The following is a 26,385-nucleotide window of genomic DNA, read 5'->3' as shown; positions in this document are numbered from 1 at the left end:
CTACAACAGACTCACACACAACACAAGCCAAACTACGCCATTCAAAATAATCCGATGCACATGCACAGACATGCATCCAACGCATCACTAGCAACACCAGCAGTGCATCATTTTCAAAATAAAAAACAGACACGTTATAATGAATGATCACCCCGTGGTAGATCACCTGTAATTACAACACAAGGCTGCAGAGAGAGGACGCCACCATCTCGGAAACACCTGCGCCCGTAGATTTAGACTAAAAGTCGGAAACAGCTGTTTTGTCTCCTGGTGTGAATGAATGACTGTGTTTGTTCGCCACACGTTCCCCGGTTATTAAAAGAGAGAGTGCTTTTTATCAGGAGGGAGAGAAAGTTTGTAAAAGGCGGAGGGGACAAGCAAAGACCTGCCTGTGAGGAAACAACACGCCTCTGTATCTTCTGGATGCAGAGGGACATGGACCAGACCCCCCATGTGGAAAATAATAATATTAGGGGAGATTCTGAGCTTATCTCTGTGTGCAGCAACAGAATTTAAGAATTACGTCGTCGAGTTTAAAAAGTTTGCAAACGTTTTTATGAATTAGGCGCAGATTAAACGACTGACACTGCTTCTGTCGGAGCAGGAAGAGCAGCTGATACGCCCGCATGCCCCTGAACGCATCTGTTGAACCCTCCGCAGAGAGAGGGGAGGTGGAGAGGGAGATAGATGGCAGATCTGCTGTTTTGGGGCCCATCCAGGTTAGTTTTTTTTAAGTCAGGAGCAGAGCCAGACATCTGGTTCCTGGAATTGAAGATCCTCTGGACTTGGTGAGATGGCCGTGCATCAAGGCCGTATAGATAGGGCAGAAATACAGCAGCTGGAAGTGTTTAGGTGACGGTGAAGGATGGTCGAGATCCTTGGACGTTGTTTGAGACAAGAAATGGTCAAGTTTAAACTGATTTATATATTTAACAGCAGCTGAGCTACATGTACTCCTCTGATTTGACATTTCCTTGTTACCATATGTCTTAGCATATGTCCTTCATACCTCATATTTGAGGTGTGAAGTGAAAGACTGAAGGTCAAAATATAAAGAAATAAAAGCCTTAGTCTGTGAGAAACAGTTAAAGTGACTGTATTATTCACGTGTTTTATATTTCTAAACATTTTTTATTTTTCAAATGTGTAGTCTATTTATTTGTACTTTAAGTCAAATGTTTTTGTACCTGCTCCACCACTGCCTCACCCTTTTCCAGTTGTCTAGAGCTGCTAAGCATTTCTGGAACAGAGATTTTATTCCTCTGACATGGAAAATGCTTTAGACTTTAATCTGTTCCACTTACAAAGGGGCATTTAGGACTTTAATTCATTTACTTGAAAAACAACTGTGTTTTAAGGAACTTAACAATTCAACCTACATTCATTTCTTTAGAACCAGTTCATACATTCTATGGGTACTTTGACCACTAATTTAATGACTCTGAAAGTGGTCATTTAAAACTTAACTGGCTGTTTGGACATTGCAGGCAACAGCTGTGGGAGCTAAAGCTATAACCCCCCTACCCCCCACCCCCCATCAAGGAAAACAGCTTTATAACTACCTGTGTGTGTTCGATCTGATGATGCAAACACATGGGGCTGGATTTCAGAGCGAGAGATTGTAGAGATTCTGATATGCAAGTAATTATGTCCTTTGAGTGTTTGAGGTGAAGAGAAAACAGTGGATCTAATTGGTGCTGTTTGCATAACGGAGGTGTGCCCTGCATGTTGACTCACAGGCGGAGACCACTGACCCACCATCCCGGCAGACACCAGATTTAAACTTCACCATTAACATCTCAAGCAGCATGTTTGTTTTGACAATCCCTGTGTGAAGTCATCAATGTCAATATCAAAGACTCCCTGCTGCTCTGACTGCAGCACTGACACACGACCTGCTCGGACTCTGGCTGCAGGGCACGAGCACCGTTTGGGTCCTTGTTAAATCTTGACGGGGCGTTTTTTTTTTAACTACAGGGTGTTGGCTCAAAGGTGCATCCCAGCACTGAGGAAAACTCTGAAGAAACAAGCTTAGAATAATAACCAGAAACCTCAAAAAACAGGACAAAGACATCTGCATGTGTCAAAGGAGTGCAAAACACCTGAACATCACCTATCTATCTTTCACAACATCGTAAAAGGATAATTTCTTCAGATAAATTCAGTCCTCCCTTTGTTCCCCCTCTAAAATTCAAAGACGACTTTACCCCAGATAGGTTGCGTAGATTTTTCCACTGTGAACCGTGCACATTTCACAGCTCGCTGCCAAACAGACTCCTTTATCTTCCGTCTGTCAAAGTTTGAGTCTACAAAAGTCTGCTTTGACGTAGACAGATAAAAGAGGGGATTTCTTTTTTTTTATAATTTAGAGCCACTCTTCCTTCTATTTTTGGATATTGTTAAAACTGCCCTGGCACTATGCACACATCATGCAGTAACTAAACTGAACCAATGCCCGGAAAAGCATCGAGGTTGTGGCATTGTTTCAAAGGTGAAGATCCTCACAGTCAAGAGCCAGATGACGTGAGAGGACGCCGATTACAAAATGTGTAATTTTCTAAACAGTAATATAGCAGGATCTCTGTTTGGAGAGCAGTGCCAGAGACTCACATTTGTTGACAACCACTCAGCTGCGCCTGTATTAAGTGGCTTTGGCAACTATTATAAACTTATGGTCAATAGACAACATAATTGTGTGGTTTCTGAAATAGCCTGTTGCTGTTATTTAGACGTCAACACACATCAACATCTAAAGAAGTTCTGCAGATTTTGATTGTTTGTTCTCTTGTTTTTTTTTTTTCAGCCTGGTGGTCATCATTACCATCCCACCACTCCTTCACAGACATTAGTGCAGCGTCAGTGACCCCCCAGTGTTTTACTGGCTTCAGCCTCTTTTGTTACCCATGGAGACCTAATTAACACCCACACATCACAACAGCACTTTTCTTAGAAGGCAACAGTGACTTCAATGTGAATTTGTCTGTACTAAATATAAAAGGTGTAACAACTGTAAATGAGCTCGTGTCTGTTCCATCAGCTCGGACTCCTTTTTAACGTCACTCTGATAATAGCTTTTATGCAAATGGGATAATATCACCCATCAAATGTTTACACTGTTGAAGAAGAGAAGAGGAGGAACACAAAGGCCGTGTTAACTCCCTGATTCAGACGGGGCGGAGAAACATTTCACTGAAGACTGGGAGAGACGTTGTAATTAGCTGTGTTAATCACGTTAGTTACCCCCATGGCAGGTTAACGGAGGTGATCTGCAGTTCCCAGGCCTGTGAGAGCCACAGTAATGCAGATACACTTAAAACACTTAAGTGGTTATAAATAACTTGGCCAGAGCGATGTGGTTCATTGTCACGATAGATGTCACAATTATCTTTGATGAAAGTTTAAATACTGATTATTGCTCCTGGGTGAAGGTTTTAAACTCGTCTTCATGAGCAGAGAAGGACAAACTATTTTAAACATTTTACAAGTATAAGGTGATACCTCCTCAAACTGTGTTAAAACAAGGTATAAGCAATATGTGGGTAAACACTGAACCCTTGTTATTTTGTTATTGATAAAATTGCAGTAGTTGTTGATATTATTTTATTGCCCATCTCTATTCATAACCTGTGGAAATGTATTATTTTGAAGCACTAAAATGAATTAATCTTTAAAAATGTCTCTCTTGTTGAGGCCTGAACTGTAAAATGTAACATTTGAACAACATTGACATTTGATTGTTAGATGATCATTTGATATATGTGACATTTCTAATGTTGCAGTGTGGAAAATGCCCTGTGATTATTGCTGCTAACCAATTTCCCTAAAAACAAATAACCAATCCATATATCTAAAATGAATTTTGTCCAGAAACATTTTGGAACAGTTGAGTCCTTCCATTCCTCTCTCGTCACCACACACTCACCAGCCATGGGACAGAAGCCAAAGCGCTGCTCTGTATCATAGTCTACGGTGGTGCCGCACCACTTCATGCCATCTCTGCGTCCGTCAGCTGTGCAGTCGGTGTAGTTACGGCCGTTGTAGAGGTAGGGGAACTGGCACAGAGCCCCGTTGGAGTTACCGCCTCGTGTCGTCACCATCGCTGTTGGAAGAAGAAATTAAACTTATCATTATCACGTTAACAATAACACATTACACCTCCTGTTTCTGTGGTCTGTGTGTACATAGTACTGTATTAAACAAGATGAACAAACAATTTCACTTTAACACGCCTCCACAATCAATCGCTTTTTACTAATATTCAACATCTGTGCTCACCGTTCTGCTCTGTACAGTAGGAATATTTCTGTTCCGTCTCATAGTCAGAGGAGGTGGAGCACCACAGCTGTCCCTCACTGCGTCCATCAGAGGTACAGGAGTGGTACGTCTTGCCCTTGTAGACAAACGGGAACACACAGGGCTGACCTCCAGAGTTGCCACCGTACACCGGAGCTGGTCCGTCTGCATGAAGAAGCGGGTAAACATCACACATCCAGATGTGACCACTTCAAACTGTTATAAAACACCTGTTGAATTGTCTTCAGCCTACAATCATAAAACTCAATGGGTCGTCTGTGACTGTGCCAATAATTACATTCCCTGAATTCAAGAAAAGCAAAAGAGCGTCTCTTACCCCACTGCTCACAGCTGACTCCATTACCAAGACAGGTACAGATCATGTGCTTGGCTCCCTGGTTCTTCATCCAGCGCTGGCCAATGAAGTAGCTGAGTCCTGCATCTGTCCGACAGGGCCCGTCCTGGGGGTGCTGGGGCTCGAGCACGGTGGCAGGCTGGTAGACCGCAGGCTGGATGTTAGTGATCACGCGAGAGCCGGTGCCTAAAACGGAACCCGGGAATCAAGTCAGATACGCCAGTGATGAAGTTTAAACTAGTAAGTCTATCAGGATGGTTTAAGTGATGATGTAGTAGTTAAACTTGACCAAACTAGAGATTAAGAGAGATTAAATTGGTAAAAGGCTTCTATAATCACCAATCAATTAGTGCCCCTGTGTAAGAAACACCATAAAACACTAAAAGAAACTTTCCATTTGAGTTTTTTTTACTCTCCTAGGTCACAGCCTGTGGCGTCTCACACCTCATTATCGCTTCAGGCCACTTCAGGCACATTTTTCCCACCAGCTCTCCTCTGCTTCATCCCTCCCTCTTCATCCTCCCGTTCCCTCGGACCATCTCGGCCTCACGTCAACACGTGGACACTCTGCACCTTTTATCAGCCCCTCTCCCACCCTCAGCATCTGTCTCTGGGGTTCGTCTCTCACTCCACACAAAAGGGGACAGGGGCTGCTATCAGTTCTCACCCAGGCCGGTGGTGTGAAGGGAGGCATGTCGCTCACACTTCCACTCCCCGCGGCCGTTTCCTGTGCACAGACACTGGAGCAGGTGGCCCCGGGCATCTGTCTTGGTCCAGGTATCTCCGATGCGGTAGGACAACTGGGTATCCTGGTCGTTACAGCGATCTAGGGGAGGACAGAGCGACTGAGATTAATTATAAACACATAGAGACTGCACTGTGGTTCTCTTGGTGGATATCTCCAGGAGGGATGTAAGAGTCAGCAGTCATCCGGTGGTGGGGGAATGATTCCTCCTGGCCACCAGCTGTTGCCGTGTTTGTGCTGCGGTGTCTTTGTTGGTTCCTTGTTGAACACATGCACGATAACAATTTATTGATGAGCTACACTAAACAGCCTGTGAGGCCACCCTGAAGTCTTGCATGTGACGACAACCCAGCAGGGAAGAACATTTTCTATCATGTGTTGTATCAGCTTATTTTTAAGGATTCGAGTTTTGGTCCCAATTAGAAAAACATATGATCAACATTTCCTCCAAAAGCTGTTGGGATCATGAGTTACAATTCTTATTTAGTAAGAGTAGAGACCCTCATCTGTTTGACTTTAAAATGAGGATCAAAGATGCGTGTGCAGAGACACAGCAGGAGAACATTTGTGTGTATGCAGCGGACGATTTGACGAAAAAGGAAGTAAAACAAAGGGTTTCTTACTCCTGGATGTGCATGTGATGCGTCCACTTCCCTCCCCCAGACAGGTGCAGTCCACCACCATCCACCCCTGGTACGGCTTCTCCCACGTCTCCCCGACAACGTAGGATGTTCCCGCCGAGTTGTCGTAGCAACGCTCCGCTGCAGGAAACACACACTCGTAAAACTACTGAATCAATCAAATACGACTCTATTTTGTTCTTTATTCAACTCTGGTGTTCGGCAAGATGGCACTACATTATTTTATCTTTTATCATATGCTCCTGCTCACACTGTATATATTCTATTTCAATTTTTTATCTTTTTATCTCTAACTTCGTCCACACTCTGACATTTCCTGTCTAACAACTACAGTAGATCCGTCAGTAATCAGCCAAGTGGAGTCGTCTGTTAGTCAGTGACTGTCTGAGTGACTCACCCACTGGTTTGCAGGTCCACTCTCCTTTACCGTTACCCAGACAGACACACTCCAACATGTAGCCTCCTGTTTCGTGGGGTCTCTTCCAGGTGTCCCCGATCTTATATGAAGCCCCGCCCTCATGACAGCGATCTGGGTATAGACACAAGGAGATAAAGAGATGACTCCTGTACGTGTGTGTGTGTGTTTTCACAGGAAGAAAAGAAACTGAGAAACACTCTACAGACATTTAGCCAATTATCTAACCACCCGGATAACTGCAAACAGCCGCATGCACGCCACCAGTAGTTAATCCAGTGTAGAGAATATGGAGATTAACCAGTTTAATGGCATCAGTCTGGCAGACAGGGATACACACACATGAAACACGTGAGCTGGGGTGTGTGGTCTGTGGTGAGAAACACACTTACTGGCAATGGTGCAGCTGATCTTGCCCCTGCCAGATCCGATACAGGTACAGTCCCAGATCATGCCGTCCTTGGGCCTCTCGTAGGTCGCTCCCACGGTGTAGTACTGCTGGTTGATTTTATCGAAGCACCTCTCCTCTGCTGCAGAGAGAGAGAGAGCAAACGGAAAACGTGTGTGTTGCATGTGTGGACGAGGGAAGTGAAGACAATACCGATGTGGGAGATGATGCAACAGAGACAAACTCACCCTCAGGTTTGCTTTTACACTTGATGCCAGCGACTCCATGGCAGGTACAGACCAGAATGCTGTCCAGATACGGCCGCTCCCACTGGTCGTTAATGTTGTAGAAGTTGCCGTTCTCTATACAACCGTCTGAGAGGAGAGAGAAAAACATACAGCTGATGAGACTCTGGTATAGGAACCTCCCCTGCCTTTGCTCTTACCACCCAAAACACAGTGCAGGGAAAATGTGAGGGAGGAAAAAACACACACATCACCCCGGCACACCCCCACAAACCCCTGTACCTGCCCACCACGGCCTCTTTCAACTATGGAAAGACAAACGCAACCACGGGAAAACGCCTGAGCCACAACTAAAACTTCTTTGGTGAGTGTCAGGGGGGTTGAAAGACAAAAAGACAAACGCACACCAAAATAAACACAAACCCTAAAATGGGTATACACACTTTATTGTAGGGACAAGACTTCACCGATGTCTGTGAAAGTGACTGTGGATGTGTTAAAGTTAACTTCAAAGGGCCCCGAGGCTAAAGAGTAATAAATCAGCTGCACACACACACACACACACACACACACACACACACACACACACACACACACACACACACACACACACACACAGTGGAGAATAATATACACTTCTCTGTTCTCTCACCCCCACCAGGCATGTTCTTTGTTCACATCTAATGACCTCACATGCCACTTATATCTTTTTTGGAACTTTTTATTTTCCCAAGTTTAAAAATGGAATAATGTTTCCTCTTTCAGAAGGTTTGATCTTTGCAACCTTCACATCGGATGAAGTTAAGAAGCTGTTCAGGATTACAACTGATTATCATTTTTGTGGCGATTATCAACACAATACACAAGGCATTAACTATAAGGTGCATGGGTTGCAGGGACGCATCAACTGATCTAGTCAGGAGTTGGGGACAAAAGATGTGTCCAGTTTTCCATCTCCACAACAAAAATGTCTCATTATCTATTCACTTATTAATCCTTCAGTATAAGAAGTGACCTCTGGTGTTTAACAACTTGGAGGATGAATATTTTAAACTCACCCTGAGAGACTGAGGAGACCGAATGCTGCTGCCCCTGTCTCCGACTCCTGTGCGTCCCCTTGGGCATGCAGTTCACCGCGCTCCCGATGCAGAGCGCAACCAGCACCCTGGCTATGGAGCTGCCGGACATCACTGTTTAGGATCAGAACCCCTCGACTTCTGCAGAATGAACCCACAGGTGCTCCCTTGTTGCAAGCTGGTGTTTTTTACTGGGTCCAGTGACGGAGTGAATTCGGTTCCAGTGCGCGCTCCAACCTCCCCAGAATCAGTGCGCACGCCTCCGCTGCTCCACTTCGCTCCTCTCCGGCTCTCCGGTCTGATGTGCGGCCCCGGCAGTGTGCAGGTTACCAGGCTGGGGGGGCGGGGGTGGGAATGGGAATGGCTCTCACCCGGAGGTGGGAGGTCCAACAGAAGAGACCCGGGGCTGCTGTGCTCATGCAGCGTGTCGGAGCGAGGCAGACCAACTTTTTTTTTTACGACGCGAAGATGGTTACGCACGTAAACCCATTTCCTCGCTATGAGGTAAGAGCAGTATCCAGACGTGGTTTGTTTCCAAGCGACCTGCAACACGGAGGCAAACAAACTCCACCGTGTCTTTGACTTCAGGACGCCGAGGAACAGCCCCGTTAGCTCACTTTGATTCCCCCTCCACATGGATAAAGATGCAGGGGCCCAAATGTTTGATATGTCTGAGAACAGGGTCAAAAAGAGGGGTTTTCTTTGGAGTAAATCACACAGTTCTCAGTGGCCTACATGGAGCTTGAGCACATTTAGAGGAAAGTTACATTATGCATGTGAAGTGAAGAGTTAAGCCAACATCACAAACATCAGACCAAGCAGACTTATGGCACAGAATCTTATGTTACAGCACATTTATTGAGAAGTCAGAGGCTTTTACTGCTGTGAACAGGAATCCTTCCCTGAGGACAACAAGTTGTGGGAGATGTGTGAATTAAGAGAGATTGAGATTGAATCATTTTCTTCGCTTTGCCCTAATTGTGATGATTTTAAAATATCTACACTACAAGAGATGTTCTGCTTTATTTCAAAATCCTTGGTCCATCAGTATAGAAATATTTTTTTTAAATAAATATGACAAGATTCAAGATTCAATACAGCACAAGAATATAAAATACAATCATCACATTCACCCACAGACTTTTGTTCCAGCAATTCATCAAATTGTTGTCTCTGTTAAACCCCTCAGTCAGTTTCGCATAAAATTCCACAGCAGAGCCTGAAAGGTGGAGACGTTGCTGTAGCCACAGACATGTGGCGTGCACTTGTCCATCTTGGAAACTTGAGAGAAATTCTGAATCCATAACTTTTACGACACTTCTTTTTACATGACACCACAAGTGCAGCTACAGACTGTAGTGCACTCCACTTCTAACATCTGTACACGTAGGAAAGTTGCAAGCCAACGTGTCGTCACCATCACCATCTCATGTATCGTTGCTAAAGTTAAAACCCAGATTTCTTAGTATTTTTACAACATTTAGGACTAAAACATGAGGGAAACTCTTATTTAAGCAACTTGATGCTTTTAAATTGGTTATAGTTGTTTTTAAATCTTGGAGAAAACGTCAGGATGGTTTATTTGTTTTGTACAGTTATTGGTGCTGCTTCTTAGATTTCTTTCTTTTTTGTACTTTTTTTAAATAATGTCTCTAAAAATGAATCTTAAAAAAGAAGAAGTGAACTGAAGAATCACTTTAGGGATGAGGATTAGGCTCATGATGGCCACATAGCTCTGCCTCAACCCACCGTCAGTAAACACCTCCAACCCCCTCTGATGAAAGTAACTTGAGCAACCTTCTACTTGAAGTGTGTATGAAGAGTCCCAGGTGTGCCTGAAAGCCGATCTTAACTTAATTTGGTGACTATCCTGTGCGTGAAACCACATATTTACAGAATATAGGACACTCATGTGTTTCTTGTTTGATCCTTTTAGAAGGGCAGATGTTCCTGATATCTCAAACATGACAATTGACCGAGTGTAAAACATTCATTTTGCTCCAATTCACAACATGCATCAATAACCCAAGGGTCTGTGGCTACATCCACTCTACTAAGTTTTCGTTTGAAAAAGTATTCACACTACTCCAGAGTTTTAGAGCTGCTATAAAGGAGAAGTTTAGAAATGCTTTCGGTCCCGTTTTAGTTTGAAAACCGGGCCTGCGTTTTAGTCTGGAAGGGCAGGAACTGAGATGTATGCAAACGATGATGTAGACTCTCACAACCGTTTGCCGATTGGGTCTTTTCGGTGGACGTAGCCTTTCTCCGATTCGTCAGGCTCAACACATGACCCCCCTTCCGCAAAAAAACAACTAGCATCTGCCTCGGCTACCAGTGTAGAACGCGACATGGATAATCAATTACGAGGGACACGCATGCCTTCTTGTTTACCAGGACTCACCCAGTGTACATGAGTGGTCACGTGTTATGTTTTTCTATTTCCTCAGGTTGTTCCAAAGCCTGGTTTTAGGCGACCTGGACATGTTCATTCAAACAATAACAGCCTTGCTGCAGGACACTGATGCTGTGCAGTGCATCAGCCTATAGGTGTTACACAGTCCAAGTAATCATCTCCAGGAATTGGGTCACATGGCGTCAGTGTCTGGAAAATCTCCAGTAGCCTAAAGTTTCAATGTCTGGAAAGTGTTTATGTGTCCACGGGGGATTATTGAACTGATCCCTCCACGATACAAACTTAACTTCTGTGATATGCAAGTCAAGAGGTCCGCTTGTTTTTACTCTTCTGGTTGTCCAGTTTAAGTCTCTAACACCATATAAAGAAAGAGAAAGAGGAGAGCTCTCTATCTCCGAGTTTGCACATTTCTTGTGACGGCTTGTTTTGTGCTTTGAGGCATTACATACTGGGAGAAGCATGGGGTTCGTTTAAGGTTTGTACATTTTTCAGAAACGTTCCTTTAAAGTCAGTGAGATATATGTGTGTGTTAGTGTAGTAACTGAACTGTAGAGTGAGATTTTTAGCTCTGTCTCTTTGTCCCTTTTTCTCCAGCCTGGCTGCAGTTTCTGCAGTAAACATGGCAAATAATGAATTATTTTTCTATAGAAACCTCCTAATGTTGTAATGTTTCTGCCCAAGTGCACATTTATTTACCTAATCCATGAGTGGTGTCTTCCTTTAATGACTTAAGTCACCTTCAGACTATTGACAATATGCAATGACTTCAATACAGTCAAACAAAAACTGAAAACTACACATTTACTGTAACTGCTGTAAACTCTTCACTTCCAATCTGTGCGAGCGAGGGGGCAGAATAAAACATTTGCTTCCTGTGGCGAAACAAATGGGTTTGTGTGGAGTTTAACTTTGGTTTGTCAGCCAGAAAATAGCAGCATTAAACATAAGGAAGGACTATTACAGGGTATGACTGAACTTGTTTTTTAATAGATGGAGATTAGGTCAAAATATAATTGCTTTTGAGAAAGAAGGATCAGGCGAGCGTGTTTAATGGCTTGTCATTGACACATGATGTGTATTTCACATCCTAAACCAGTTTAAACAAGTGATCCAGTGCTGACAAAGATGAAAAAATGATTATTTTCCTCTGCAACGCCATGAGCTCATATGTTAGAGCAAAGAGTTTAAACACCAGACGGCTTGGTCAAGCGAATCAAACCATGGGTAAGATGTGGGGGCAGACCTCTGTGGGTTATCCTCTGTGGGTCAGGAAAACTATGGCACGCAGAGGTTTAACAGCGGCATCATGACATCGATCTGTGCAGTTTATGTTTTCTTTTAAAGAACACATCAGTTACACAGTGTGTCTGAGATTTTCTTTCTTTTTTCAAACAGATAAATCTCAATGATTCGCCTACTTTCATCTCCTGTATATACAGTAAGTATGAATCCTGTATGTAAAAGGACGTATATGTAGCTCTGTTTTTCACCTTTTATCCGATAGTTTGTTTTAAACCAGCTCAATAAGTGAGGGAAGGTCACTTCTGAGCAGAGAGACTCCACATGTGTTTCTAGTTACAGAGCTGCAGTGTCAATGCAACCTGATTATCTGTGTGCATATACAACACAGCTCTCTGTGGTAGTTAACCTCAAGCTAAGGGCTTTCTTTCTTTCTTCTTTCCTTCATATCTTTCTGTCTTTCTTTTTCCTTCCTCATTCCTTCCTCCCTTCATGTATTTCTTCCTTCCCCCCTTTCTTTCTTTCTTTCTGTCTTTTTCCTTCCTCCCCTCCTTCCTTCCTTCCTTTCTTCCTTCTTCCCTCCCTTCCTTCATTTCTTTCTTTCTTTCTTTCTGTCTATGGTCTGTATTTATATAGTGCTTTTCTAGTCTTGATGACCCATTCACCCTTTCACCCACACATTCATACAGTGCATCTATGTGCAGCACTTTTCTCAATGAGAATCTCTCCTTCCACCAAACCTTCAGAACACTCTGTATGATGTATTTGTTGAAAGTCGATGTTAGACAGAGGTGAAAGGGGCATCAGATATGTGGCTGACGGCATCTTTACTCCCTGATTGTGTCTCCGTCCACAGGGTCACTGACAGTATCATGTTTTTGAGTTGACCTTGAACTCAGAGGTGGAGACAACAGAGCATCGGAGAGTTTGTGGGACAGAGGGACAGTCAACTTCAGGGCCTTGAAGCAGAGGAGTGGAAAAGGACATGTGGCATTGCATCATGCTCCAATGTGAGGTAATCACAGTGCTATTAATTTGATGTAGTGAGATAATGACTAACTGAAAGTGCTAACCACCAGATTCAATACTTCCACTGGGTGGAGGCCTCTTCTAGTTTTATTTGCAAGAATGTATCATATGTTCCGATTCTGAGTTTGTCCAAATACATAAAGTTAACTAATAGATATCAACCTTGAAACTTTCCCAGTGGATAACTTACATTATCTTTTGTATTACACATTATCTGAAAATGTACATTTGGGTATGAAAATTAGATTTGATTTAACTAAAAAATGTCACCATGTTTTAAGGAGTAAAATATAAAATAGATCATGAAAGATATCCCTATGTAAAGATCTTCAGAATATAGATAGATATAAAAGTGGGATGAAGTTTGGTGTGAGAGGAAGTGCTACTGACCTTTGGCTTTCTGGCAAATGGAGATAAAAACAAATTTACAGAAAAGAACCTTCACAGAGATATGTAATTGAATTCTTCACACACAAATAGACTCTGAGTGGGAATCTCCTGGATAAGCAGGGCGTCGCTTCTGCTTCAACAATGAAGTTAAAAAGAAAAAAATCAGTGTTGTGTGATAACTCAAGTAGAAGTTTCTCTCCTGTCTGCACCCTGTGTGTGTGTGTGTGCGTGTGTGTCTGTGTCTGTGTCTGTGTCTGTGTCTGTGTCTGTGTCTCTCCTGGCTCTGTCCCTCACAAAAACTGATAACCACATGTATTTAGTTATTCATTGATGGTGTTGAATCATGAATCCGCATGGTTTCGGTCTCTCTTACACTGATCCTGGTTGTTTATAGCAGATGAACTACGCTGCTCTCGGTGCGCATGTGTTCAAGTAAACATGTCTCATAAACTCTAAAGTGAATCACCAAACACAAAGTAAAGTTCTGTTTCTGCATCGACGTCCACGCCCGGATTGCGATGTGTCTAAGAATCCCAAAACTTCCCCACCTCTAAAAAAGACAAAGATAAAAACCTAAATGTGTATTTGTGACGTTTTCTTTTGACTTGTCTAAATTAATACATGTTTTGGAAGCAAGTCATGTTCCACAAATCTCTAAATTGACTGATGCACGAGTAAACAGTCCTTCATCCTTTGTGTCGCTTTACATTAAACCCTAAACTGGAATCACTTGCCTGCGGTCGAACCACGGATGTGACTGCGCTGATGTGACGAGTGATGATTGAGACGGAAACCCCACTGAAAAAGCCATTATCTGGTTATTGTGCAGGCTAACTGCCTTCTGTGGGCTTCACGTATAAACATACAAACATTCTTATGGTTCAATTGGTTTTAAATGGTAATTGGCTATTAAATGCAAATCACGCTGAGAGGGGGGGAGCACACTGCGAAGTGCTGCAATTATTTCCAAGTGTGCAACTTGAGATGCAGTCGGGAGGAGGCATGAATAATCCTCACAGGCCGATGGAGCTGTAAGGGAAGGAGCGGGGGGGTCATGAGAGTGATTGGAGAGTTGAGAAATTTGGGCGGTTTATGAGGTTTTATGCTGACGTGTGGAAATTATACTGTAACGGCGTGATTGCATCAGAATCCTGAGAGTGGACAGGGGTCGCAGCTGCAAAGCCTCCCTAATGTTTCCCTCTTTTTCACTTCAGTTTTTCATCTGCTATTCCATCTTTTCTTTCTTTCTGTTTCTCTCTGTGGTTTGGCACCGTGAAGTGTCACGTCCCGGCATCGAACAATCAGCGATTCCTCAAATGTTACTGTAACATCCCAGATGAGTTTCTCCTTCACTTTCTCTCCTCCACCTCCATTATTCTTTTCCAGACTTTATTTATTCTGTATTTTCCTTGTTTTAGAAAAACGTCTTTCAGTCTGACCTCCCCTCATCCCTTCTTACTGTTCTCGTGTTTTTCTGTGTTTAATGAACTGTTCTGTACTTTTATTTATAAACCCTAATGAAGTCAAGAGCTGCAACAGTCACAACAAGATTGATGGAAAATTGAAGACAGGCGTAAACACTTTTTGTTAGTCGTCAGGAAAAGTGAAGCCAAAGCGTGTTGTTTGCCCCCTGCTGGCTGGCTTTGATGGCGCGGCTTGACGCCCTGGTCAGTGCTGCATAGATTTGGGCCTCAAATAGCTGCACCTGTGTTTGGGATATTTTACATTAATTTTTACAGTGGGAGGAAGTGTGTGTGTCTTTTTATACACTCAGTTGTGTGGCGATGTTGTTCTTTTGTCTGTCCTACTTTTGTTTCTGATTGTGTTTGTGTTTCCCTGTTGTGTAGCCAGTGTTGCCACTTGTTAACTTTAAGCGTTTAAGCGCAAATCCCTTCTAGTAAAATCAGAAATTATTAAACTTTATGAGTATTTGAGGATTTTTACGAGCACCAGGTTTTACCGAGGTTTTATCACTGTGGGGCAACGTGTGGGAACCTCCATTTGCAAGAAGGGGAGAAAAGGAGGAGGAGGAGGTGCCTATTAAACATTCAGTTGTGCAACGCCTACACCTTTGTCCGCTTGTGGAAGTCTGTGTAGTCATGCATTTAGTTAGTTTTTGCTTTTACTTGATTTTTACATCCACCGACAGACAGATTATCATTACCCCTCTCTTACATGCACCTCACTCGGAAGAAAATATTGAATTACACAAAAATGAAACAAAAACATTTCTGATTTGCCTCCCCTCTGCCCTCCTCCTCCTCCTCCTCCTCCTCCTCCTCCTCCTCCTCCTCCAGCCTCGTTCTCCTCCTCCTCGGGGAGATGAGGTCACAGTCTGAGGGAAAGATGGAGTGATTAGCAGCTCAGACTCCACACTTTTCATGGGTGGATTAGCTCCGAGTATCTTCAAAAGGCATCTCGGTATTTATAACTGTTCAGAGCTGGTTTGAAGTGTCTCGTAAATCAATGTGCAACTGAGAAGTTCAAGTTATCGTCCTGCGATTCTTCTACGCATCTAGAAGTGACGGCTGGAGCAGCTACTGTCGACATTTGTCTCGGGTGTTAAGTTTACAGATGTGGCCTTTTAAATCTTTTAAGATTAAGTTGCTCACAAGTATTTAACATATGAGAGCAAGATACGTTTGTAGTGTATGTGAACGGGATTAAATGTGCATTTTATTTGACCTTTACAACTTGCTGTGGGGTATATATGATGCAGATCTCATGGATATTTAATACTCATGTCTCCATTCAACCAAACAAATTAAACTGATTACACGACACCCCCCCTGGAGATTCTGATATCTGCCCCCCTCCCCTCACAGGGGGCAGATATCAGAATCTTGTTTTGGGAGACTTGTTTTGGGAGCGTGAGAGCAACATGGCCTCTAACCACCTCCGCAAACCATTACGCTGCAGAACGCCACAGATATTGAGTGATTCACATTTCCCCAACCAGTCAGTTTTTGTGGATAGACGGGGGAACTTCCAAGTGTGTCACGTACACCTCATGCACCACTTCCACCGTTCTTGTGTCGGGAATGAGCAGCTTTTTAAACGTGTGGAACGTGATATTCAGCTGTTGTTTTAAGGTGCCATGTGAGCTTTCTGGGTCTCACCGGCGGTGGGAACATATGAGTTGATTCATTGTTCTATGTCTAAAAATCACGAGCCAAATCATTGTCAGAAATGGTAACGTGGGGAATTCGCTTTCATTTTTGTAACTTTCTGAAATTGACAGGATTGGCCCGGGTCAAGATTTAAACTTTTCTCCTTATTTTCATCGCTGTGTTTTAAAGGCAAGTAATATACATGACAGAAATGAGATGATCTTGACCTCAGCTTTAGTTACACAACCGGGGCGGCTGCAGCTCAGGAGGTCGAGCAGGTCGTCCACTAACCAGAAGGCCGGTGGTTTGATCTCCAGTTCTTCCTTGGGCAAGACACTGAACGCCAACGCGCCACTGATGGCTGTGCCGGCAGGGATTTGAGTGATGTATGATAGAGAAAGCACTTCCTGTCTTTTTGTGTTTCCATATCACAATATCAAATAATGCAAATTAAGTGTTCTACATACTTTTTTGGATCCCTGCGCAGTCAGAATGTATTTTTCTATAATCTATCTCACTTTCCTTATGAGTTACTTGTTAATCCCTTTTTTATATGAGCTTCTTCATATCTTCAGTTTCACTGCTTTCAAAACTTTTCTCTCCTGTGTAAGAATATTTCATGAGAGTTTCCCCTAAATCAAACCATGGATGGTGAAAACCATGAGACCAGACGTCTGTATCTGTTAACATCATAGAATAATACACAGATATAAGCTGCAGTTAATTGAAAAGCTCGTCTGTAGACTAAGCATCTGTGTCCTGAAAGCAAACAGCCAGCAAACTGCGAGTGTTTGGTTGTTCAGTGAAGAAACTGCGGGTTAAACAAACCGAGCAGTGGATCCAATTAGCTTATTCTGGGTTTATATGAATGCATCCTGCTTCCTTCTCGCTCTTTTCCTGCTGCAGTGTCCCACTGTCTGTCTCTACCTTTCTCGACATGTCTTCTCATTTGGTCCTGGTCTCCGCCTCTCCCTTCACCCCCCCACCCCTCCCCCTGTAAACAAACACACACATGATGTCATCGCCGCAACATTTGGTTTATCTCTTGGTGACAGAACATAATGCACTGGGCTGTCGACACTCGCAGGGAGCCTTCGCTAGAGGGGAGGAAGTTAGAGGATACACGAGGGAGCATTGTGGTGGTGACGGTTGTTTTGTGTGTGTGTGTGTGTGTGTGTGTGTGTGTGTGTGTGTGTGTGTGTGTGTCTGTGTCTTTAGCCAGTACATCTCACAGACAGATGTGAATTGGGATGTGTCCTATTGTGTCCTTTATTCTATTCTTCTTCCTACTTTCCCAGGAGAACTCTGGACGGCTTTGTCCACACTTATTAAATATTAAATACAATCTCTGTCAAAAAGTCGTGCTTGGTCATTCACGTACACTGGCCATGCGCGTGCTGGTGTTGATGAGAAGCAGTCTACACAGCAGTTGGTTGAGAGGAGGGATTTCTTTTCTCAGATCGAACTGGGGCGGATCACTTACTGAACGTAAGGTTCAGCAAAGCTTTTGGATTCGCAGCTGGTGGTCAAATCGTGACTGATAAAACCCCAATCAGTAAATGAATGTGTGGGACTGAGTCAGTGTTTCCAAAAGTCTCAGTTACCAGACTAACAGAAACCAGCCCAGCAGTGTTTCCAATAGTTTCTGTTTTAGTGGGGGAAAGACTCTGGAGTTAAGTATTTTAAACCTAAAACAGATTGGTGTGGTTCTATCAGTTATTGGACGCACACCTTTAGTCACTAATAAAAAAGTAGATTTACAACACAGCCTCTTAAAGAAGCCATTTTTGCACCTTTCCTTTTGTGACATAGTAGGGTACCACTATGACAAACTTCCATTGGGTCAGGGTTTTATATATATTTATGTGTTTGTGTGTATATTAATTGAGAGGAAGTGAACCCAATACTTTAAAGAATACGTGTGATTTGTCAGTGTATATTTATGTGAAGCAGTTATTTTCTTATAATAATTTATAGCTGTTGCATTGATGTTTGACATTTATTGGCTTCTGAGTTTTTTAAGTCTCTGAATTTTCATAAAAAACATCATTACTAAGATTAAAAAGGTTGATTTGAACAAGCAAATGTTTCATTAATGTTGCGGATACTAATGCATATTAGTTGTGTTTGAGTCATTTTCCATTTGAACCTGCACTCTACCCTACTGATGACTTCCTGAGTATTGAGCATGTATTGCACAAGTAGAATTTAAATGCCAGTTGTCAGATGTTGCGATCTTAACCATGCTTCTATTTGATTGCATTAGTAATATTTAGGGAGAAAATCCCTCCTTCTTTTCAGGATGACACCAGTTTGATGACGTTTTCACTTGTTTCATATTCACTTCTCTTTACGTCAGTATCTGTATGATGTCGAAAGAATAATGTTTCCCAGTTTTAATCTGAACCATGTCCTGTTTTTAGTTTCAGACCCAGACACTGGAACAACACTTTCATAAATTATGTGCACAGGCTGAAATGTTACGGCTCTTTCTGATGGGCCATGACTATATATGGCTGGAGAACTTGTTTACATTATGGTCTGGGACCATTTGGGTGCAGGTCTGGAAACACACATCAACATTTGGTTTATTTTTTGTGTTGTTTCTCGGTATAATTGTCGACTCGATTTCAGTAACATGCGTTTCCTGTGTTTGGTTGTTGTGGTAATGATGAAGGTCGGACTGGATTGTTAACATGTTGGCAGATTGAAAAATGTTACCATGTAATGTTGGTTGAATGGACCAAGTCTTTAAAAGATGCATGAGCCCAGACAATGGCCGCCTGACCCTGTTGTCCCTTGTCTGACCTGGAAATACTTAACATCCTCATTTGCATATGTGTATGTGCAAGTTTCCCAACAAGACTAATGCAAGAAATAAGATAAAAATTATTCTGAGTTAGTATAATTTATAGAAGTACTTTTTCCGCTTCTTTTATTCTACTATAGTAAATTAAACGTGGGTACTTCTCAGACTGTTTTGTCGTGACTATACAAAGATATAAATCTCATGTTCGTTACCAGGGGGGGATTTAGATTCTGGTTTCCATGGTTACCCCATAACACTGGTGAGGAATTCCAGAGTCATGATTTGATTGCAGAATCGACAGCCTCAAGGAGAAAAGGGGGGAGAAAAGCCGACTGAATGAATGAATGGGAAGAGAAAAACGTGAAAGAATGAGGGAGATGGATAGAGACCAAGAGAAAAGCAGAGAAATAAAATGACCGCCATCGGCACCGTGCACCATAAAGTGTTCGGTTGAGTCATTACAATATCCTAGAATAACAGTTACTAAGCACAGAGGGCATGGAAAGTCGGGAGAGCTGGGAAATGATGACTTCCCTCAAACGTCTGACTCATACGCAGTCTTGTTCTAATTAGAGGTATCTACTGTATAACTAAAGATGGAGATGTTTGGGAGCAGCTGTGTGTGTCTGTGCATGATGCCGAGCGGGATCCTATTTGCATGCACTGTGTGTTTTTCTCTTATTGTGCGAGGCCGAGTTAAGTATCATCATTACACTGTGTGCTGTACTGCCTCCGGACGTGGGACCAAAGGTTGAGGGATATCTTCCCTTTCTCACATCACATGTTTTCCATCCTGCCTCCACAAGGGAAATCACAGAGCTTTTAACAGTTAGAAGACGACACAACACTGATGAGGATCCAGCATGGACTGAAACATCTTTTGGTTCCCCTTTTTTTTTGGGCTTCGTTTTATTCTCCACTCTTCTTTTTTGTCATGGAAGCACTTTCCTCCACTTAAATGCATTATTAAAGTAGATGGAGATATGTTAATTTTATTCTTCAATGTAGCAGTTGTGGTATTTGTTTTATAATGTTTGTTGGCATGTAATGATTATGTATGTGACTTTTTACCAAATCCACAGACCTGACAGCCAGGCTGCCATAAAAAAGGTGGACAGTTGGATATTAATACCAGCATTTTTTACAGATCTTCATACTGTCTGCATGGATCAGTACTACAAAATGTAATTGAGAAATTATAGGATTTTTGTGTATCCTACTAATTATTCATTAATATTAATAAAAAGTGCTGCCCATAGATGCACTGTATGAATGTGTGAATGGGTGAATGGCAATAAACTGTACTGTGAAGCGCTTCGAGCGGTCATCAAGACTAGAAAAGCGCCATATAAATACAGACCATTTACCATTTTAATAATTCTTTAATCATATTGAAAATCCATACCAGTATCTCATTGTCATCACTGTCCTGGTTCAGTTCTTCATGTCACACACTTGCTTTTTTTCTGTGAAAGGAGTTTAAAGTGAAATTGCAGCTTTGTTTTCTTTCTACTACTTTCTAAATTCTGAGTGTTACATCATAACCTGCATGAGTCAGTTTGGTCTGAGTGGAAACCAGTGGATGGAAACCGACTGGGAATTGCATACACATGGTCACACACACACACACCCATGGTTCCAGAAGGCTCTATAACAGTATATAGACACTGCAGTAGTATTGAAAATGCATCAGCTGGACTGTTATGACAGACAGGCACCAGTGGATGAGGAAGGGATGGGGGGGAGGGAGAGGTAGTGTGTGTTGTGTGTATTAACCAATGAGTGTTTAACTCTGGGAATCCTTTATATAATGCATGTGTACATGTTTACCTATTGATATGGACATACGTTCATATTGACTGTGTAACTTCACCCTTAGTTTTAATTAAGTGCCCCCATCACACACACACACACACACACACACACACACACACACACACACACACACACACACACACACACACACACACACACACACACACACACACACACACACACACCCATGGTTCCAGAAGGCTCTATAGCAGTATATAGACAATGCAGTAGTATTGAAAATACATCAACTGTACTGTTATGACAGAGAGGCACCAGTGAATGAGGGAGGGATGAGGGGAGAGAGAGAGGTAGTGTGTGTTGTGTACGCACGCACGCACGCGCGCACGCACGCACACACACACACACACAGCCCTGCTCAACCCATAAATGTGTACTTTTTATAAATTTTGTCAACATTTTAAACCTGCATTAATGTATTTCATCGAAGAAACAGTCCTATAAATTAGTTTTCAGCTCAGAAAAAAAACATTTAATTGTGCAGTATCTCTTTAAGTATTCAGTTACTTTAATAGACATCTGGATTTGCCATAAACAATGAAGGGCTGATGGCAGGATGGAAATATTGAATGACTCCAGTAATAATTGGACGTATAAATATAATAACAGGTCGTCATGGTGCTTGAATGGGATTTAACAGTTTGAATTCCTACAGGTCTTTATTGAGGGGGATTTAAATCTACCACACCATGAAAGTATAAGCATGAAACCATGAAAGTGTGTGTGTGTGTGTGTGTATGTGTGGTGTGTGTTAGAACAGGTCAAGAGGAGCTTTGGGTTCCTTTCATGTCTTTAAGACGGGCTGTGTTATTAGAGGAGCCTCTGTTCCTGTGCTACCTGTCCACTGAACCAGCACCGATAAATCAGGTCATGTCTTTTGATGCTGTGCAGTGACCTGCCCTCACATATCTGCCCGACTATCAGAACAGAAGAGGGACTGTTTCGCTCGGTGCGGGCAGCCCACTCTTTATTAATCCCTCTTGATGAGAGACAGGAAAATGAGAAGGGACGAACGCCTCATCATACGTGTGACGATCAAGTGCAGCCACAAAGAGCCATTTTGAGCCATTGTGGCAACCTATGGGAAACTGAAAAAAACAAAGGGAAGCTATTTACAGTACATACAAAAACACTTGTGTTGTTTTAGTTTTATTTATTTACATTCAATTTTTTTTATTAATTCATGGCTGGGGTCTTAATGTGTGAAATTAGCATGTTCTCTCCGGGTCACTCTCAATCAGAGAGTGATTGACTGTAGGTGTGAATGTGAGAGTGGATGTTTGTCTCTGTGTGTCAGCCCTGAGATACGGCGACCTGTCCAGGATGTGCCCCGTGCCAAACTGGGATTGGTTCCAGCCCCCTTGCGACCCTCAAAGGTTAAACGGTATAGATGATGGATGGATGGATGGTTATTTATTCTGTTGTCTAAAAAGTTCAGCCCTGGTCAGTTTCAGTCCGTGGCTCAATCATGCGATGTGCTTTTAACCGTTTGAACCAACACGTTCACACACTGGGTGTGTCTCGTAAAAAGCAGACCAGTGCTTCCCTAAAATCCAGCACAGGATGTTGTAATAATGTTATGTCAAGTAAGTGGTATTTCAAATATTTTTTCCGACCAGTGTCTATTGGTTTTCTATTGGATTATTTCTTTTAGCCAATTATTTCTCAAAAAAGGTTTGTCTCTTCTAAATGTTATGAATAGGTGGATGTAAGCTTTTTATATTTCAAAGTAAAATTGAATGTAAGAAAGAAACTGTTTTTGTTTTCCATTTTGTACCTTGAAAAAAGTCCCTTTTTAAGCAACACAACCTGATTCATTTTCCTGTTTGTTTCCTGTGCGTCCACTCATCTTGTTTTTACGATCTATGTGCGTAGTTGGACTTGGTTTGGCTGAGGCAGCATTTTGAAATGCAGACGTGACCCATGGATTACCAAATTCAATTCTATCAAAACAACAAACGCCCGTCTGTGTCACATGTGTGATTGGTACAGTATGAAAAATGAACTGAAGACAATGAAGAGAATGTAGAAAAGTATGTGCCGGTGGCTCAGAGTCATACCCCACTCACTGATTCCAAGTAAGTCCTCTTGGGTTTGACTCCACAAAACTTTTTTTTCTGTATGTTTGTCTCTGTTGGAGCAGTTAAAAAAAGACATGAAACAAAAAAGAGGACTTTTCTCTTTGGTATCCAGTGGGTTGAGTTGTTGAATTATGCATCTTGGGGGGGAAAAAACAATGATTCACCACTTGGTATGACATTGGGGAGACTTTGGATCACTTTCCCCACCATAGATGGACATAGTCTGCTGCTCTGGATGTTTGTGTGTGTGTGTGTGTGTGTGTGTGTGTGTGTGTGTGTGTGTGTGTGTGTGTGTGTGTGTGTGTGTGTGTGTGTGTGTGCGCGTGCGTGCTGTGCGTGTGCGTAAGCGCTGGCATTTGCATGTGCTTCAGACATTGCAACTTTATCACTCTGTTTTTTGAAACAACATCTGTCCACTCTTAAAAACATCTGGCCTCATCCACCAATTTTATTCGAATTATTTCACACACACTGTTCACATTGGTCATCAGTGGAAATACAAGGGGATTAACAAAACATGATTTGTCACCGATGTGTAATAGTGTGGGCTTGAAGTAGTCTGTATGAACGGTCCCAGTGACCTGTTCTGTGGTTTCTTTACCTCAAAAACAAAACAAGAGAAAAATAATGATGAAGCAGGAGGGGGGGGCGGGGGCGGGGGCGGAGAAAGCTCTTTGACAAGTGTTGGCACAGGTTACTGTAATAATTGATTAACTGTTGGAATGCAGTGTCTTTACAGGAACCTACACATGTAATGAGCTTATCAGAGTCACACACACAGGCCTGTCTGTTGAGTTTCCAAGACCCAAATGAGAGAAATGACCTCCCCCCCCACCTGGCTTCCTGGATACTGTAGGATTTTCTGCTTTCTTTGAATCACATTACCCTCGTTGACCTTCATCACCTCACGTCACATGGCCTAATGGCACCATTTCACTAATTCTTCTTGAACACACAACCCTGAGCTTTCATCCAGCTGTTTACAGAAAGAGTGTATTATTTATTTTTTATCTTTTGTCTCCAGCCATCAATGTAACTCATTGTACGAGGGCTCCCCCAGAAATACATCAACCATCTTCAACTTATTCAAAACACAGCAGCTGTAGTATTCTTACTTAAAGAACTTAAAAAAAATACAAGCTACTTCAGATTCCTCTTTTAAAACTCTTTCTAATGCTTTTTTATATAATGGCTTTTAATGAGATGTTTTATTTATTGTCTCCCACATTAAGTTTCTCCACTCTATATAAAGTTTCTTCTTTTTCTCTTTATTCTTACTTTAAGGAACACGAACATTACTACAACAACAATCAATGTGTGGTCGAGTACTGTGGGACAGCAGGATTCGAAGCACTCTTTGCAGATGGGTGCACACGCTGCCTCTCCGAGCTTCTCCTCTGCCATGGGAGGAGTGGGCGTCGAAACACGAGGGTGAGAGATTCTTTGACTCTGTGTTGAAGACCAGGGGACAGAAGCAAGTACGGGAGACTCAGATGAGACCAACTTGTCCTGTAACAGCTATTAATTACATAATGCTCAGTGGTATTTTCAGGAAAGATTTTTACTTTCTCTCCCTTATCCCACTTCTATTTTTTCCTGGCTACTTTCCCAGGCTTGCTCACATGCTTTCTCACGATTTTCCCTCTTTTCATGGTTTTTGTTTTCCTGTTTAGCTCATGCTCTTTAGGAAACATCCACGCCCCGGATGTCTGATCCACTGGGTAAATCATCAGTCTTTCTTGTTAACATAAAAATAATTTTCCATTTACATATATCTATTATCTATTATCTATTGATTCTGCTAAAACACAGTAGCTTGCAAATATATCATAATATAATCAAATGAGCATAATGTTATGTTCATATATATATATTAGTTTGTGATCAAAACTTAAACTGACAACCACAACTTTACTGTGACTACAGGTGTCTGTGGCAGTGAGAGCGGGCCGTCCACTAATCAGAACGTCGGTGATTCGATCCTCTGCTCCTCCAGTCTGTATTCTGAAGTTTCCTTGGGCAAGATACTGAACCCTAAATTGCCGATAGTGTAGAAATGGTCTAATAGAATCGCTGTGTGGACTGAAACATCTGTTTTACCCCCTTCTTTGCTTTGCTAGGGTTTGCTTACATCAAGTTTTATCACCTTTCACATTTCCTCCTATTGTCTCTTCAACCACATGTCTCCCTCCCATTGTCCGTGTCTATTCTGACTTTTGTCTGAAGCCTTGTCTCTTCCTCATCTCGTCTTTAAGCAGTTTCCCTCTCCTCCCTGTCCGGATGACCCGAGTTGATCTGAGAGCCCTGCAGTGTTTTCATTCATCGTTTGAAACCTCTAATCACTCGATCTGTCTCACAGATGCTATAAAAAAATGCTCTCTGTGGATGTAATGTGCTTCAACACGCATGTGTGTATAAGGGTGTGTGTTTATGTGTGTGTCTATTGTAACTTTATGAAAGACTATGTTTCACACCCGGTTAATACAAGAATGAATGTGTGTTTATGCTGAGTTCTCTGTTTGTGTTCTCTGTCCTGAAGAATATGAGTAAACTCAATATAAAGATAATCTTTGTTTCAACTCTTTTTCTTGTCAAACAAACGTACACTTACACATTATAGTGTCTTGTGTATAGTTTCAACTTGCGTTTATTCCTTATGTTGACTATTAAAGGCAGGTTTGTTTGTGTGTGTGCTTGCGTGCGCGCACCATCACTTCACAAGTTGACCATTAGCCAGTAAAGATAAGCACCTTATTAGCCTTCAGCTGGTTATAGGCCGAGAACAGATTTCCCCATTGAGTCTCCTCACATCAGAGAGGAACAGATGTCGACCTAATTTGTCACGTTTTATCTTTTTGCTCCCTTTTAATCTACTGGTCTCCTCCCCTTTGCTCTTGGTTTCTCTCTCTCTCTCTCTCTCTCCCTCCGTGCTTCTTTCTTTTCCTCCCCGCTGTTTCTCTCTGCGGCTTCATCCTCTCATCTATAAACAAACAAAGACAAACCGTTTCCGCAACCCAGAAATTATGTCATTTGAAACCTAATCTGAGCGCGATACCCACTGTAATCAGTCATGCAAACACTCCCAATGCATCCATCACATTATATGAAAGGATTTGCTTCTTCGTTCCTTCAAATATTCATGCATGTAGCACACTTGTGTTTATATGAGCATCGCTGCATGATTCTTAGCACAAGAATGCATCTAATCTAATCTATTTTTTTTTTTTCAATCCGTGAGGAGGAGCCACATTTTGAGGTATTTTCAGCTCTGCATGTCTCTGCATATCCCATTATTGTAATTTAACGCTAAAAATATGTAACTA

The 26,385-nt window shown here is 42.3% G+C and overlaps 1 protein-coding gene and 1 long non-coding RNA gene across 4 annotated transcripts in view; one reads left to right on the top strand and one right to left on the bottom strand.

The window, feature by feature from the left end:
* The window catches only part of fn1a (fibronectin 1a), a 31,323-nt gene extending 22,830 nt beyond the window's left edge, over window positions 1-8,493 (bottom strand). Inside the window, exons 1-9 of the mRNA XM_035175594.2 lie at window positions 8,141-8,493; window positions 7,086-7,211; window positions 6,842-6,979; window positions 6,432-6,563; window positions 6,017-6,154; window positions 5,316-5,474; window positions 4,631-4,834; window positions 4,276-4,458; window positions 3,923-4,099 (exon numbers count right to left, since the gene is read on the bottom strand). Of these exons, the coding sequence (XP_035031485.2) occupies window positions 3,923-4,099; window positions 4,276-4,458; window positions 4,631-4,834; window positions 5,316-5,474; window positions 6,017-6,154; window positions 6,432-6,563; window positions 6,842-6,979; window positions 7,086-7,211; window positions 8,141-8,270 (1,387 nt within the window). The 5' untranslated portion in view covers window positions 8,271-8,493. The remainder of the gene's footprint in view (window positions 1-3,922; window positions 4,100-4,275; window positions 4,459-4,630; window positions 4,835-5,315; window positions 5,475-6,016; window positions 6,155-6,431; window positions 6,564-6,841; window positions 6,980-7,085; window positions 7,212-8,140) is intronic.
* A 35-nt stretch (window positions 8,494-8,528) lies between these two features.
* LOC118120539 lies at window positions 8,529-25,629 on the top strand. Of its 3 annotated transcripts, none has more exons than XR_004698222.2 (6): window positions 8,529-8,662; window positions 11,967-12,009; window positions 12,667-12,825; window positions 24,347-24,493; window positions 24,736-24,783; window positions 24,989-25,629. It is a non-coding gene; the product is annotated as an uncharacterized LOC118120539 (long non-coding RNA). The 3 variants fall into 3 exon arrangements; XR_004698221.2 differs by having other exon boundaries at window positions 24,347-24,540; XR_004698220.2 differs by having other exon boundaries at window positions 24,347-24,783.
* The last annotated feature ends 756 nt before the right edge of the window (window positions 25,630-26,385 follow it).

This window comes from Hippoglossus stenolepis, chromosome 13, assembly GCF_022539355.2.
Source record: "Hippoglossus stenolepis isolate QCI-W04-F060 chromosome 13, HSTE1.2, whole genome shotgun sequence".
In the NCBI taxonomy this organism is placed as follows: domain Eukaryota; kingdom Metazoa; phylum Chordata; class Actinopteri; order Pleuronectiformes; family Pleuronectidae; genus Hippoglossus; species Hippoglossus stenolepis.
Note: the sequence above shows the minus strand (reverse complement) of the source record. Positions and strands in the feature narration are given on the sequence as shown.